Consider the following 14748-nt stretch of genomic DNA (forward strand, 5'->3'; position numbering starts at 1 on the left):
CAGTGGGAGTGAACCAACAGACGACCTTTAACCCCACCGAGAGAGAGAGAGAATGTGATGACAGCGTCGTCTTGTTTTAACTGAGGAGCTAAAGGGAAAGAGTGTGTGTGGGTGTGTGTTGTTTTTTAATATACGAGTGTGTGTGTGTGTGTGTGATGTGGTTAACATGGTTCTCCTCACACGGATGAAGCTGCTTCGCCTCCTGCTGCTGGCGGCCATGTTGGCTCTGCTCCTCTTCATCAGCTCCTTGTGGCTCCGTGAGTTTCCTCCGCCGCTGTCGGCCATGTTGGATCCACGCCTCTCTCTGATTGGCTGAGTCAGCTGCTCTTAAGCTTTATTATAGAGTACATTTACTCAACTACTGAAGTACTATCATGAGGTACTTGTACTTTTTGTTTTCTGCCACTTTATACTCGTACTGTGACCTGATAAACAAGTTATTAATTTTACTTCTTAATCGTTTAATTTATTTCATCACCAGTACTTTTACTTTAAATACTTTAAGTACATTCAGCTGATAATACTGAAGTACATTTTACGTCAGTAGGATTTCAAACACAGGACTTTAACATCGTGGTATTAGTACTTTTACTTGATTAAAGAGTCGGTTTACTTCTTCTGCTGTTATTTAGTGTTTGAGTCATTACATGGAGGGAAATATTCAAATGTGATCACATGTAACCGTTAGTAACTATTATTGATTTATATATTTATATTTTATATTTTTTAATTATTGTTTGTGGGGAATTCAGATATGAATCAGTAACATGTTTTCCAGGCAAATATTGGAATAAAAAAAAAAAACTAAATATAAAAACAAAGTAGTAAAATAATGACAGCTGTGATCATGGATTAACAATTCTATCAAACTAATTTCTAGTTTATTAAATTATGAATATTTTGATAAACAAAGGCCTTAGACGTTTAATAAGCCGGGTGATTACAGCTTCCAGAATAACCACCGGCTGTATTCTGGTTCCTGTTTGTTGTCCTTCAGCTCAGGGTGGAGTCGGAGACTGTGGCGGCTCCTGGCAGCCATGTTTGAAGTTTTACCGCCAAACGGTGAGACGAACACACGTCTGTGTTTACATTTAAACACGTTACGTAACTCATCTCAAACCAATGAGATCTCATGAATTCTGAAAATAAATTAGGTACGGATATCGAGATAAACACTATAAACTCTTTTGTGTATTTTTTTTCTTCTTTCAGCCTCTATTGGTACCTGAGGAGGGGGCGGAAGCCCCGCCCCTCATACCGGAGTGTCCCGGCCAACCGTTTCAGGCTCGCCGTCTGCTGCGGTATTTAAAGTCCAGCCTGGAGAACCCCGACGACGTCCTGCTGGAGCCGTACCTGCAGAGCTGGGATCAGCTCCTCAAGTACACAACTTATTTTAAACTAATACTTTTCTTCCCTCATGTCTGCAAAATATGAAGCTACGTTAGCTTAGCATAAAGACTGGAAACTAGCCTAACTCTGTCGCCATCTTAGCTTTTTGCAACCAGTGAACAGGAAGTGACCACATCTGGACTGAGGAGGAGTGACGTAGAGACGCCGTATACGTCTCTGGTAGAGACCTGTCAATCACTGTGTAGCCCCGCCCCTAAAGCATCCCCTGCTTTATGGTCTGTGTGACTCTAAATGGACCATCATTTACTAAATGAACATCATGCTGTATTGAAGAAGACTTGAAACTAGAGATTGAGACCATAAACTCATGTTTACAATGTTTACTGAGGTAATAAATCAAGAGAGAAGTAGAGTCATTTTCTCATAGACTTCTATACAACCAGAGGAGTCGCCCCCTGGTGGACACTAGAGAGAATGCAGCTTTAACTCATGAAGCTTTGACTTCACTTTAAAGCCTGCTCAGACGTGATTGGTCAATACATCCCCGGACTACAAACTGACTACAGATTCCTCCGTTTCTAGATTGCAGTAGCATCGTCCAAACTTTAAATCTCTCTTTCAGGTTCATGGAGTCTCTCGGGACGATGGTCGGTTTCTTTTCTCACAAAGTGAAGGAAAAAGTCGTGCTGATACGAGAGCTGTCGCTCAAACGCAGCCTGGAGGCTCATGGGAAACGTGGTCCACCTGACAGCGCTGGACTACAAATTGGGGTGAGTGTCGCAAAAAAAAACGTGCTGGGGGATTATATGAAGTTATCGGCTGATTTTTTCTTCCTCTCGGAGGCGAATCGGTCGGTTCGCTCCATGGTGGAGGCGGAGCTAAAAGATGGCGTGGTGGACTTCTCGCGGCGGACGGACTCGGGTTGCCGGACGCTGCTGCGGCTGCATCGGTCTCTGCTGTGGTTGAAGCTCATGTTAGAGGGTTTGGCTGAAGGACCGGACGCCGACGGACGGTACAGAACACCTGGAGAGCTGAGCAGGTAGCGACAGGCTAACAGGCTAAAGCTAACAGGTTCTACGTCATGAAGTCATAATAACAGACTGAGGCTAAAGCTAACAGGTTCCAGGTCATGACATCATGCTAACGTTCTCCCCCCCCCTCAGGGATGCCTACATGGTGGCGTTGGCCCCCCACCACCCCTGGCTGCTCCGTCGAGCTGCAGAGTTCGTCTTCCTCGCCCTCCCGGACCGACGCTACTTCCTACAGCTGGTTTGCGTGCGGAGCCAGCGGGAGGCCACGCCCGTCCTGCACACCATCATTAACGCCCTCGCGCTCGTGCACACGCAAACTCAGCGAATCCTGGCTGAACACGACATGCTGGAGCTCCCCTGAACGCAACACAAAGACACCCTGGAAACCACCTTTTTTTGTGCAAATTACCTAATTTATCCTGATTTCAGTGTTACAATCATATTTATTATTGTGTATATCGTTGGTTCGTAAATGACAAATTACAGTTTTGAAAATGAATAAAATGAATAAATTGTAAAATTAAGGGGCGCCGACATTCTTTACTACGATAAGTATTAATATCAAAAAATCTAAAATTTTACCTCAGTAAAAGTATATGTAACTTTACAGTATTCAATCTGGAACCAACAGATGTTCTTTCATAGTTTTGATAACAATAAAGTTTTGATAACAATAAAGTTTTGATAACAATAAAGTTTTGATAACAATAAAGTCGGCGGATAAATGAGGCGGAGGAAAAGTAGAAAGTAGCATGAAAGGAAAACAATCAGGTAAAAGTACAAGTATCTCAAACTTGTGGTAAATGTACTTTGTACCGCGTGCCGACACGTTTACTCACAAAACGTCATAAATGGGATAAATTGTTTTTACACAGAATGAAGTTTATTTTGGTCACAAACAGCTTTTTGTGGTTAATAGTTGAATAATATCTGTTGAGGAAAACATGCACTTTAAGGCACCAAATGCTGCATTCAGGGCCCCGTGGGATTTGAAAGTGTTCTGATGTCACATTCATCAAGGAAGCACATTTGTAGAAATCAATTAGAAATCATTTCACAGTTTAAACGACTCAGTTTGAGGAAACGTCACATTTCCCAGTTGCCCTGAATGCAACATTAAATACACGTCTATGAAAAAAGTGGAACGAGAATAAAAACATAAAAACAACATTTCTATTTTTATTAAAACAACAGGAAGTCAAGTAAAACATGTAAGAAATAAAATCGCTGTACGGTTGATGAATTTCTGTTTGTGAGCGTCACATGGCCTGGAGGCAGTGAATGCACCACGAAGTCGATACAAGTGAACTACACACGAAGCTGTTTCACAATGTGATCGAACAATTTTACTAATTTTAACTAATAAACTGAAACAGATGAATTATCTGTGGATCATATTTTATATATTCAGATTAAAACGATGTAAAACTGAAAAACTTAAGTTATTTTTCTTTAAATTTGAGACGCTGGAATCAGAGAACAGCTGATTAAAACAACTAATTAACAAACATGTTTCTTTAAATACTACTTCCAATGTAAAACAAAAGCAATCAATTACTAAGACTGTTAATATCGATGTTGCATTACTTTTATATTGATTAACTAATCGATGAATTGTTCCAGAAGTTTTTTTTATTTGTTATTTATTTATCAAAAAGTAGAGCTGGGTGTTGTTTGACATTGTTTTAGGTAAAACAAAAACTATTTTTGTCACTGCTTTACCTTTTTTCCAATACAACAAAAAGAAGCCAAAGTTCTAAAATGTTAAAATTCTGAGATTGTTATTTTTTAATTTCACAGTTTAACCATCAAAGTAAATTATAACGTTATCATGATGTGTTCACATGTAATCTGTAAAATGTAGTTTTGGTGATAAAGAATAATCAAGTAGTTTGAAGATGTTTTCACATGAACATAAAATAGATATTAGAGATGAATTATGAGCTGTTTAACTTTCTAACACGAGCTCTAAGAGATTATTATACATCATTAACACTAATAGTTATGATTTGTTTTCATCAATAAAAATAAAATCTTTTATTCCCCGATCTTTTGAATTGTGTGTTTTTATGTAAATAACAGCTAAAGATGATTTTTAAGAATGTAAAACATTTAGAGTTTTTGACGGTTTAACTGACTACGGTTTGCATGATTTTGGGACGGTCCTGTAGATCAGCTGTTATAAACAAAAACAAAACAGCTCATATGGATCGGTATCGTGATACTTCTGAAATTTGATTTGCTCCGTTTAAAAACAAACAAACTGTGTTCTGGTCTCGTCTTCCTCTCAGACCTTCACGGTTTGTTCAGGAACGTGTCCGCCCCCGCTGCCCCGTGGCTCTTCATGTGCGTCTTCAGACAGTGGCTCTGCGTGAAGGCCCTGTCGCAGACGGTGCACTGGTAGGGTCTCTCCCCGTTGTGCGTCCTCATGTGGACCGTCAGGTGCTCCTGGCGGGAGCACGGCTTCCCGCACACGGCGCACACGAACAGCTTGATGCCCAGGTGGCTCCTCACGTGGTTGCTCAGGTGGGTCTTGCGTTTGAAGAAGCGGCCGCACTCCGAGCAGCCGTACGGCGCCTCGCCTGTGTGCACGCGTGTGTGCGCCTTTCGCTCGCCGTTGGACACAAAGCCTTTACCGCAGACGCCGCAGGCAAACGGCCGCTCGCCGCTGTGCGTCCGCATGTGCGCCGTCAGGCCGCAGTTGGAGAGGAAGGTCTTGCAGCAGACGTGGCAGAGGAACGGCCGCTCCCTCACCGCGTGCGTCTTCTCGTGAGACTTAAGCGTGCACGAGAGTTTGAAGCGCTTCCCGCAGATGTCGCAGCCGTAGCGCCGCTCCCCCGAATGCGTGGCCTTGTGGCGGGTGAGGGAGCGCAGGTCGTACAGCGACTTCCCGCAGACGGAGCAGTGGTACCGGTCTCGGCCAGTGTGCACCTTGACGTGGGCCTGGAGCTGAGCCCTCAGGCCAAACGCCTTCGGGCAGACGGCGCACTTGTACGGTTTCTCCTCCACGTGCACCCAGCGGTGGTTACTCAAGCTGGACACGTGAGCGAAGGTCTTGCCGCAGACGTCGCACTTGAACGGCCTGTTTCCCGTGTGGAGGGTGGTGTGGCACTTGAGGCCGGTGACGGTGAGGAAGGACTTCCTGCAGTACGAGCACTCGTGGGTCTTTTTATATTTTTTGAGATGTCCCTTCAAGTCGTCCGCGGACTTGTAGCGCTCGCCGCACACTCCGCAGATGCACCGTGGCTCATCCACGTGGCTCCAGGCGTGTTTGATTAAACTGCCTTGTGTCCTGTACCAAACCCCACAGACTTTACAGGGTGTTTTACCGCTTGAGATCAACTTCCGCTCCACGCCGGACGCTTTGGCTCCTCGCTTCCTCTTCCTCTTTGACGTCTGCGGCGAATCGGGTTCCCAGTCGTCGTCTCCATCCAACAAATCGCCTCCGTCCTCGTCAGCGTCAGCGTCTACATCAGCAGCAGCGTCTTCCTTTGTTTCCACGTCCTGTTGCTGTGACAGGACGTCCGCTCTGTTACCTTCTACATGTTGAACTGGGCTGATGTGGAGCAAAAAGTAAGAGATTACTTTGAGTATCAGTATGTCTTATGATCCGTAGTGCAGCAGGATTACACTGTTCTTTTGAGCAGGTCTCGAGGGTTTAAATAGCTAAATAAATAAAAGCTTTGTGGTGTTTAACTTAAAAGAAACTAATTTTTAGTGAATAAATGTGATTTTTTGAAGAAAGAAACTTTAATATTTTATTTGTTTACGATAAATGACAACAAACTCAAGGAGAGAATTTAAAAAAACACAGTAATACTAATTCAAAGATGATGTGTCTGAATCAAACCAGTGGTAGAAGAAGTACTTTCAGTAGTAATTCAAAGTTCTATATTTTACTTAAGTATGAGCATCAAAAGAACCAAGTACTTGTTTTACGCAGAATGATTCTTTTTAAATTACCTTGAGTTGAGTCCGGCTTCATCGCTTCTCTGTGAAAGGTGAAGCTCCTCCTCCTCCTCCTCTTCCTCATCTCCAGTCTGCAACAGTTCATGTTTTTAATGAAAAAGACACTGAAAAGTACAATATGTACCTCTGTGATGTAGTACAGTAAAAAGTACAATATGTACCTCTGTGATGTAGTACAGTAAAAAGTACAATATGTACCTCTGAGATGTAGTACAGTAAAAAGTACAATATGAACCTCTGAGAAGAAGAAAGTAGCTTGACTGTGTACTGAAGTACTAGAGTAAATGTACCAATACCACAGTGAGTACCTTCAGTCTGATGTAGATCAGGGTCTTCTCTCCGGTGGACCTGGTCCTGAAGATCTCCTCGGGGGTCATGGTCTTCACTTTGAGCTTCTGGAGTCTCCGGCTTCTGTCGGACTTGAAGACGTCAAACGGTTTGTCGTGACCCCCCAGCTGAGGGAAAGTGGACCGAAGCAGGTCCAGGAAGTCCTCCTCCCGGAGTCCACGAGGACACTTCACCTCCCGCACCGAGGACTTGGTCAGCCCTGAAACAAGGAGGAGGACTCAGTCAGTGAGTAGACCCGGATCATCTCAGAACATGAACCCTGAAAGTGTCATTTACCTTTGTGAGGCGTCCGGTCGGACCGGGAGTCCTCCAGCATGCAGACTCTAAGGACGTGGTGGGTCGGCTCTTCGCCGAGGCGGGGTCTGCCCCGCTTCCTCCTGTCAGACTGTACCGAGGGAGACGATAACCTGGAGGGCACAATGAGCAGAAATGTTTCTTTGAAGCTCCTCCCACTTCTGTTTGAAAACAGCTGATTTAAATCTTTATTATATGTCGTCACTCGACTTATTATTAACAATCTGAAACCCAAAATCCCGCCGGCGGGATTGAAAAATAAGTTTTCTTTAAGGACTCGCCAAAACTACACAATCAGATTTTCATCTTTCCGACGTTCCTTGAACACATCATGTGTGACAAACGCTTCCTAATCATATAAACTGTGTTTTCCTGCTCTGTGACCAGACACCTGAGGTCTCTCCTCTGTGACCAGACACCTGAGGTCTCTCCTCTCTGTGACCAGACACCTGAGGTCTCTCCTCTGTGACCAGACACCTGAGGTCTCTCCTCTCTGTGACCAGACACCTGAGGTCTCTCCTCTCTGTGACCAGACACCTGAGGTCTCTCCTCTCTATGACCAGACACCTGAGGTCTCTCCTCTCTGTGACCAGACACCTGAGGTCTCTCCTCTCTGTGACCAGACCCCTGAGGTCTCTCCTCTCTGTGACCAGACACCTGAGGTCTCTCCTCTCTATGACCAGACACCTGAGGTCTCTCCTCTGTGACCAGACACCTGAGATCTCTCCTCTCTGTGACCAGACACCTGAGGTCTCTCCTCTTTATTTACCTGCTGAAGGTTTCCGTCTCGTCAGCCGACGTCGTGGCCGAGCCGGACGGAGACCCAGCAGGTCTCTGCAGACCATGAAGGTCTTCACTGCTGCTCTGAGGATCCTCTCCGCTCTGAAACAAGAGTTTAAAGTTCATATCTCAGTAAAAACTTTATTTTTCTTTCCTAAAATCACAGTCTCAGTTCTCATCTTTGACAGTCTGACCTTGTTGAATTAGAAATGATAGAAAAAAAGCTTCCTGTGGTCCCAGAGAGTTCTCATTTAATTTAAATTAATTTAGTTTTAATGTCCATTGAATTAGATTTAAATTTAATTTCCATCACATTTTATTTAATTTCTATTAAATTAAATTAAATGAAAAAGTGCACATTAATCAACATTTCAGTTTCTACCTCAACATAAAGGTTCTACTGTAAGCTAGAGAGCTAATTTTCTACCTCATATTAGTACACAGACCAGAGGAAACTATATATATATATAGTTATATATATATATATATTACTGCTGGGCAACGATTACAATTTTTAATCGCGATTATTCCCATAATTTTTTTGCGATTAATCACATTGTTATGCCCAAAGTTCAATAATTAATTCAAAAGTAGTGTATTGCTCACTTTTATTTTAAAGTGCTGCTCTATGAACTAAAGGTCAACAACATTTGGTGTAAACACGTTAAACTCATCAGGTTCTTGTTAACAGCAGGATTCTCTTCACACAGCAGCAGTTATAACACAGTTATACTGATTCTGATCATAGATATTCAGCCGCTGTTCACAACTTTATCTTCATGTGTGTCAGAGATGAATTTAAATAAACATCTTGAAACCTGCAAACCTATCTACGTCATGTTTTAATGTTTGTTAAACTCTCAGTAGTGATAACTCAATGATATGATTATTATACATATTACAAACTAAACACTTTAAAAACAATAAAAAAAATGGTAAATAATTTAAATGAATCATTTCTTTTTTGCTTTTTTTGGTATGTTGGTCAGACACTATGCTACGCTGATTAGCGTAACATGTGTGGTGTTTGTTATAAATGTACGTTGGTACATAGAGGGTGATAAGAAGCTGTACATGGAGGGACTTAGGACCCAGGGGAATGTAGGGGAAGGAAACAGGAAGAGACGCCACACAAACAGCTGTTCACCGCTCGCTGCCGGCTGTTCGGCCGGTTCTTGTGTTAAAAATGTCCGCTGAATAATAAAACTAAAACTGTGTTAACGCGCGATAAAATAATTGTCGGCGTTAATTGATTAATGCGTTAACACGTTAACTTGCCCAGCACTAATATATATATATATACACATATACATATATATATATATTAGTGCTCGGCAAGTGTATGTGTATGTGTATTAACTGTAGACTTCTGTTATAAACAATATAGTCGCTGCTGTATTTAAGTCTATATGAAGTTATTCTGAGTGTTGATGGAGCTGCTACAATGTTAGCTTAGCATAGCACGGATCAAAACAAACTCCATTCAGAAAAGAAACAGTTTAAAAGTCGTTTGCTTGTCGTGTTGCATACAAAAAGCGTCAAAACATAAAATCAGAGTTTTAACAATTCAACATCATTACGTCGTTATTTCTGCATCTTTTTATCCGCTTATTGCGATTTAATTACAGCTAAATCTTCATATGTTTTAGTAAACCAGCTGACTCGGGACTCACCTTCAGGCGGATGTAGAGGGCAGAGTTTCCCCGGCCGGAGAGCCGGATGCTCCGGCAGATCTCCTCAGGCGTGAGCGTCTCCACCCTCAGAGGCTGGAGCGTCTTCGTCCGGTCCGATGTGAAGACGTCAAAGGGTCTCCGATCGGCCAGCTGAGGGAACGTGGACCTCAGCAGGTCCAGGAAGTCCTCCTCCTGGAGTCCTCGAGGACACCTCAACTCCTGAACCGGGTACTTCTTAAAAACTGAAGAAGATTAAAAAAAATTTTTTTTTATACTTTTATCACCGCGGCTGTAAAAAAAGACACTCTGCTGTCTTATAGAACGAACCGGTGTTCGAGAGCACGACGGTCCGAGAGTCCTCCAGGACGCAGACCCTCAGCACCAGCTGGATCTGTGTTTCAGTGCTCCGAGGTCTGCCGGGCCTTCTCCTGTCAGACCGGCCTCTGGGGAAAATTAACCTGCCACTGAACAACAAAGCAAAAGACAGTGAACGTATTGTAACTTATATAAATACACATTAAAACTAGCATGCTAAGCTAACTGGCATGCTAACATCATGCTAAGCTAACTGACATGCTAATATTGTGCTAAGCTAACTAACATGCTAAGCTAACTGGCATGCTAACATCGTGCTTAGCTAACTAGCATGCTACATACTGTGTGGTTTGATAGTCCGGGTCCTTCAGGTCTTCTCGTCTCCGTCTGGAGCTCGTCGCCGCTCGCCGCTGCTCTTCGTCGTCTTCGTCATCGAACCACAGGAGGCCCAGACTCCCAGTGTCCTCCACAGCTGGACCCAGACTCCCAGTGTCCTCCACAGCTGGACCCAGACTCCCAGTGTCCTCCACAGCTGGACCCAGACTCCCAGTGTCCTCCACAGCTGGACCCAGACTCCCAGTGTCCTCCACAGCTGGACCAGTTCAGACCACAACTCCCAGTTCAGTTCATCACAGACACTTCAACTCCTTTCACTGTTTCAAAACACTTATACTGTACATTTTAAGTGATGGTCCGAGTACTTATACTGTGACAGAGTACTTTTAAAGTGTGATTTTAGTACTTTTACTGTGAAAGGAGTACTTTTACTGTATCACAGGATTTGTACCGTGTGGTACTCGTGCTTTTACTTTATAATGTGGTATTTGTACATTTACTGCAGTAAAGGACCTGAATACTTCCTGCATCACTGGTGAAGGAACATTATATATTATTTATATTTTCATAGTTTCACTAATACTTTTATAAAGTAACTCACGTGACTGCCGTGACTCCTCCCCTTCCGCCTCTTCCTCACTCAGAACAACCACCTCGTGACCTTCCTCATCCGGAACCAGGGCTTCGTGTTTTCAACCGAAAGATAAAGAGAGTGAGACACACATTTAAACACGAACGTAGCCGAACACCAACGGAAACACACGACGGTTCCGCGAAGGTATTTCACCGTATTAACACATTGATTAGTGGAAAACGGGCTTAATGTGTTCAACTTAGTTAAACTTGATGTGTTCCGAGTTGTGAACCACATCAGCACAAAGTGTGTTCGCGTTTTATTTGATGTCCTCTGAAGTCTGCAGCTTCGTCAGGAAGCAAACAAAGGTAAATGATGAGCGGAGTTCCGCCACAGACCTCTCCTCTCCAGAGAGACACGAGGCTGCAGGAGGACCTCCAGCTGCTTCTCCTGCCGGTCGATCTCCCGCCTGAAGCCCGACGCCTCCTCCTCGTAGCCGGCCACGGTCCTCTCCACCACCGCCAAGATCTCCTGCGCGGCCGTGGTGAGTTTCTCGGTAACGATTCCTCTCAGAATCTCGGCTTTAGACATGTCGAGTGTCTCGGAGTCGCTGCTCCTCTTCATCCAGTAAAACATCTTTTAAATGTGTCCCACACACACACACACACACTGGTGTGATTTCACAAACAACGAGGGAAGATGTAGTTCCGGGTTGTGGAGCGGTGCGTCTGTAAATGATGTCCGACGAGAAACAAAACAAAGGGGAACACTTCATCTGAAAAATGAATTAAGACAGATAGACTCAACAGTTGTCCATGCTGACCCACCGGTGACATTATTAATACTCCGCCCACACAGCTCATTGTGCTTCGCTTCCCCCTCTATCATCTCTAATGCGTGGGTTTCTCTTTTCACTAAGTTAATTGTCACCCCTTGATGTTGGATGCGCAGCTTTATGTTGTTGTTTACCAATTCGTACGCTAGTATTATCGTGGGTTCAGGATCACCATTATCCACTCGTACTAGTTCATAAGTCATCCGGACTCCTTTGAAGTGTCAATGTTTTTTATTTCCACATGTACATAATAGACATGATTCCACAGTCGGCTCGTTCTGACCTCAACATCAAGCTGATCTCCTGCCGTTATTAAACACTGACCCCTGGTCCCCTGGTACCACTGGTCTCTCTGGTTTCTGGTCAGAGCCTGGCTCTTTTCCCTTCTCCTGCACTAGATGGATCTATGTACGGCAGTGAGTTGCTTCATATAGTCCTTTTAACTCAATTTGCAGCTGCTCAAGTGTGGGTTCCTGTGTAGGGGCCTGTCACGACCTGGCTCAGTTGGCCAAAAGCAAAGAGTTTATTAGACATAACAAGGAGAGCGCCACTGGTTGCCGGGAAGGCGGAGCCTTATAGTGGGAGCGCACCGGGCCCAGGTGCCTCCACTTAGTTCAGGGGTCGGCGACCTTTACTCTCAAAGAGCCTGTTGTGAACTTGTCATTGTGAGCACAAGAATAAAGGTCCCCGCTGGTTGCATCTCCAAGAATTGCGTCTCTCCTCTTCATTCTGCCACAACACCTCCACCAGGGTTGTCCCTTGTCACCAATCCTTTGTTTGTGATTTTCACGGACAGGATTTAAAGGCACAGCCGGGAGGAGAAGAGTGTTTGGTGTGGGGACCTCAGAATCGCGTCTCAGCTCTTTGCAGATGATGTGGTTCTATTGGCTCCTTCAGAACCTGATCTTCAGCACACACTGGGGTGGTGCAGCCAAGTGTGAAGTTTAGGGACAAGAGTCAGAACCTCCAGGGCCATGGTCCTTTCCTGGAAGACTATGGATTGCACCCTAAACTTTGGGAGTGAGTCACTGCTCCAAGCGAAGGCAGTATGTCGGTATCTCGAGTTCTTGTGTACAGTGAGGATAAAATAGAGTGTGAGATGGACAGGCGGTTTAGTGCGGGCGTTGTGTCGGACAGTTGAGGTGAAGAGGGAGCTGAGCCAGAAGGCAAAACTCTCGATTTAACCAGTCCTTCTACGGTTCGACCCTCACCTTTGGTCATGAGCTTTTGGTAGTGATCGAAAGTATGAGATCATGGATTCAAGCTGCTGCAATGAGCTTCCTTCGTAGGGTAGCTGGGATCAGCCTTAAAGATAGGGTGAGGAGCTTGGAGTAGAGCTGCTGCTCCTTCACGTGGAAAAGGGGCCAGCTGAGGTAGTTTGGAGATCAGGATCTTACTGGACGCCTCCCTTTAGATGTTTTCTGGGCACATCCAACTGGCCTGGGAACGCCTTGAGGTTCCCCTGGAAGAGCTGGAAAGCATTGCTGGGGAGAAGGACGTCTGTAATACCCTTTAATTTACATCTTTGTTCAGCCGACGGAGCCTCTCTGATATTACTGTATTACATTCACAAGTATAGACACAAATTACAACCCTGCAGCACTTTAGAGCCATATTTCACTGTTAGTTGTATTTGTCGTCGAGCCGTTGACAGTAGATAAGGACGCTTGTATTTATATATGAGAGAAAAACACTCCAACTACATCTGTAGCGAGTGGAAGCAGATATCTGCTATCGCACAGACTCAACTCCAAAATATGGCTGTTAATAAAGAACTGCCATTCTTAAAGTAACGGTACTAATGAAATGGGGTATTGAACAGTTTTTTAACGGTAGGGTATTGCGACACTTGTTTAGTATCGGTATGATGTGACACTAGATCTCAGTAACATAATGAAATGAAACCAGAGACATCAGTGTGACCTCACAGTTGTTGCATTTTCTCTCTTCAACAATAAACTATTGGTTATTTTCCCTCAGTGTCTCAGGCTTCCGGGGAGGCTAGGCCGGTTGTAGCAAACCCTTTGCTCCTATTTCGACACCAAAGGTATTCTCCCACAATAGCAACTATCGCCTCCCGCCCCCGAGGTTCCTTACTGCGTTAGTCTATCGGTTTACCAATGTTGGGCAACGATTTCAAGGAGGATTTTTAGTTTTTAGAACAACTTACGCTGAACTACACAAATCCGGTTCTGTGGGTTCACTTTGTGGGATTTAGGCAGACGTCTTAACTACCAGGACACTCAGGCAGAACCTGTGGGTGGATTTACTCCACTGTGAACGGCCTTCTGTTTGGTTTCTTGAGAGACGTTTTATAAGGTTTGACCAATCACGAGTCTAAATTAGATTTCACACTCACCTCTGACGGAAGGCGCCCCTCCTGGATACGACGAAGGGGGAGAAGGAAAGAAAAAGAGGGAAAGTTCTAAGTTCCTTTCAATACTATGGTAAAGCAAGTGTCTTTATTTCCACAATCAAGTTAGTACAAGTTTACATGCTAAAGCGTATATTTCCTTTTATAGGAATGCTCCGTGTGAAGGGTCTCTACATAAAGTGGGCTAAAGTTTATATGTTTTAAAGGTGTTCTACGATTTCATTCTATTTCCTTGTATAGGAAAGCTACAACATAATTCTATTTCCACATTCAAGTTGATACTAGTCTAAATGCTTCTCTACAATATAATACTATTTCCACATTGAAGTTAGCTCTATAGTATAACACTATTTCCACATTTGGAAATTTGGAAATTTGGAAAGTTGTAAAATTCCCTTGTGAAAGGAATCTAGCTATGTGTTTCTCAAGAGGGAGTATCTGAAAGATATAAGCAGCGAGCGCTCTGCCTTGGCCGGGGAAGCGCTCTGAAGCAAAGAGTGTGAAGAGCCTTTTTTATAGCCTTTCTACAGGCGGCCCAGGAAGCCCCCCCCCTCTTTTACAGGCTACGTAGGCAGGCCCTTCCTCTTACGTGATGTAATTCATCTACAGGAGCCACGTAGCTGTGGCTGTTATTTCCTATTAGGGTGTTAAGTTTATTTAACCCATTCAGTCCTGTACTGTGCATGTGAGCGTAATATAGCAGGTTTCCTATGATACAGATTTTAACATTTGTTACATTATTTGATTTTAAACAACACAGTTGTCCATAATGTTCTCCCTGCAGATGTTCAGCTGCTGTTGGTGATGAAAGAAGATATTCCCCCTGAGGGGAGTCCCAGCCTGGACCAGGGGGACCCAGAGCCCCTCCA

At 44.1% G+C, this 14748-nt stretch overlaps 2 protein-coding genes across 3 annotated transcripts; one reads left to right on the forward strand and one right to left on the reverse strand.

Annotated features, from left to right (window-relative positions):
* Positions 1 to 43: 43 nt before the first annotated feature.
* gltpd2a (glycolipid transfer protein domain containing 2a) lies at positions 44 to 2785 on the forward strand. Of its 2 annotated transcripts, XM_079184930.1 has the most exons (6): positions 44 to 257; positions 998 to 1062; positions 1213 to 1379; positions 1973 to 2120; positions 2193 to 2389; positions 2514 to 2785. In XM_079184930.1, the coding sequence occupies exons 1-6, from the start codon at positions 167 to 169 to the stop codon at positions 2740 to 2742; spliced, it is 897 nt and encodes a 298-aa protein (XP_079041056.1). In that variant the 5' UTR covers positions 44 to 166; the 3' UTR covers positions 2743 to 2785. The 2 variants fall into 2 exon arrangements, with proteins under 2 accessions (XP_079041056.1, XP_079041055.1); XM_079184929.1 differs by having other exon boundaries at positions 1973 to 2389.
* A 492-nt stretch (positions 2786 to 3277) lies between these two features.
* On the reverse strand, positions 3278 to 11261 carry LOC306714507 (uncharacterized protein; the record flags this gene model as incomplete). Its single annotated transcript, XM_079184550.1, has 10 exons — positions 3278 to 5937; positions 6345 to 6421; positions 6659 to 6897; positions 6975 to 7105; positions 7762 to 7874; positions 9446 to 9687; positions 9773 to 9909; positions 10103 to 10352; positions 10698 to 10778; positions 11069 to 11261. The coding sequence occupies 10 exons, from the start codon at positions 11259 to 11261 to the stop codon at positions 4677 to 4679; spliced, it is 2724 nt and encodes a 907-aa protein (XP_079040676.1). The 3' UTR covers positions 3278 to 4676.
* Between the last annotated feature and the right edge of the window lie 3487 nt (positions 11262 to 14748).

The sequence above is a fragment of the Pholis gunnellus genome (assembly GCF_910591455.1).
Source record: "Pholis gunnellus genome assembly, chromosome: 23".
Lineage (NCBI taxonomy): Eukaryota > Metazoa > Chordata > Actinopteri > Perciformes > Pholidae > Pholis > Pholis gunnellus.

Coding starts and splice junctions, on each gene's coding strand:
- gltpd2a (XM_079184929.1), top strand. CDS start 167: ATGGTTCTCCTCACACGGATGAAGCTGCTTCGCCTCCTGCTGCTGGCG. Junction 258..997: donor CATCAGCTCCTTGTGGCTCC/GTGAGTTTCCTC, acceptor GTTGTCCTTCAG/CTCAGGGTGGAGTCGGAGAC. Junction 1,063..1,212: donor TGAAGTTTTACCGCCAAACG/GTGAGACGAACA, acceptor TTCTTCTTTCAG/CCTCTATTGGTACCTGAGGA.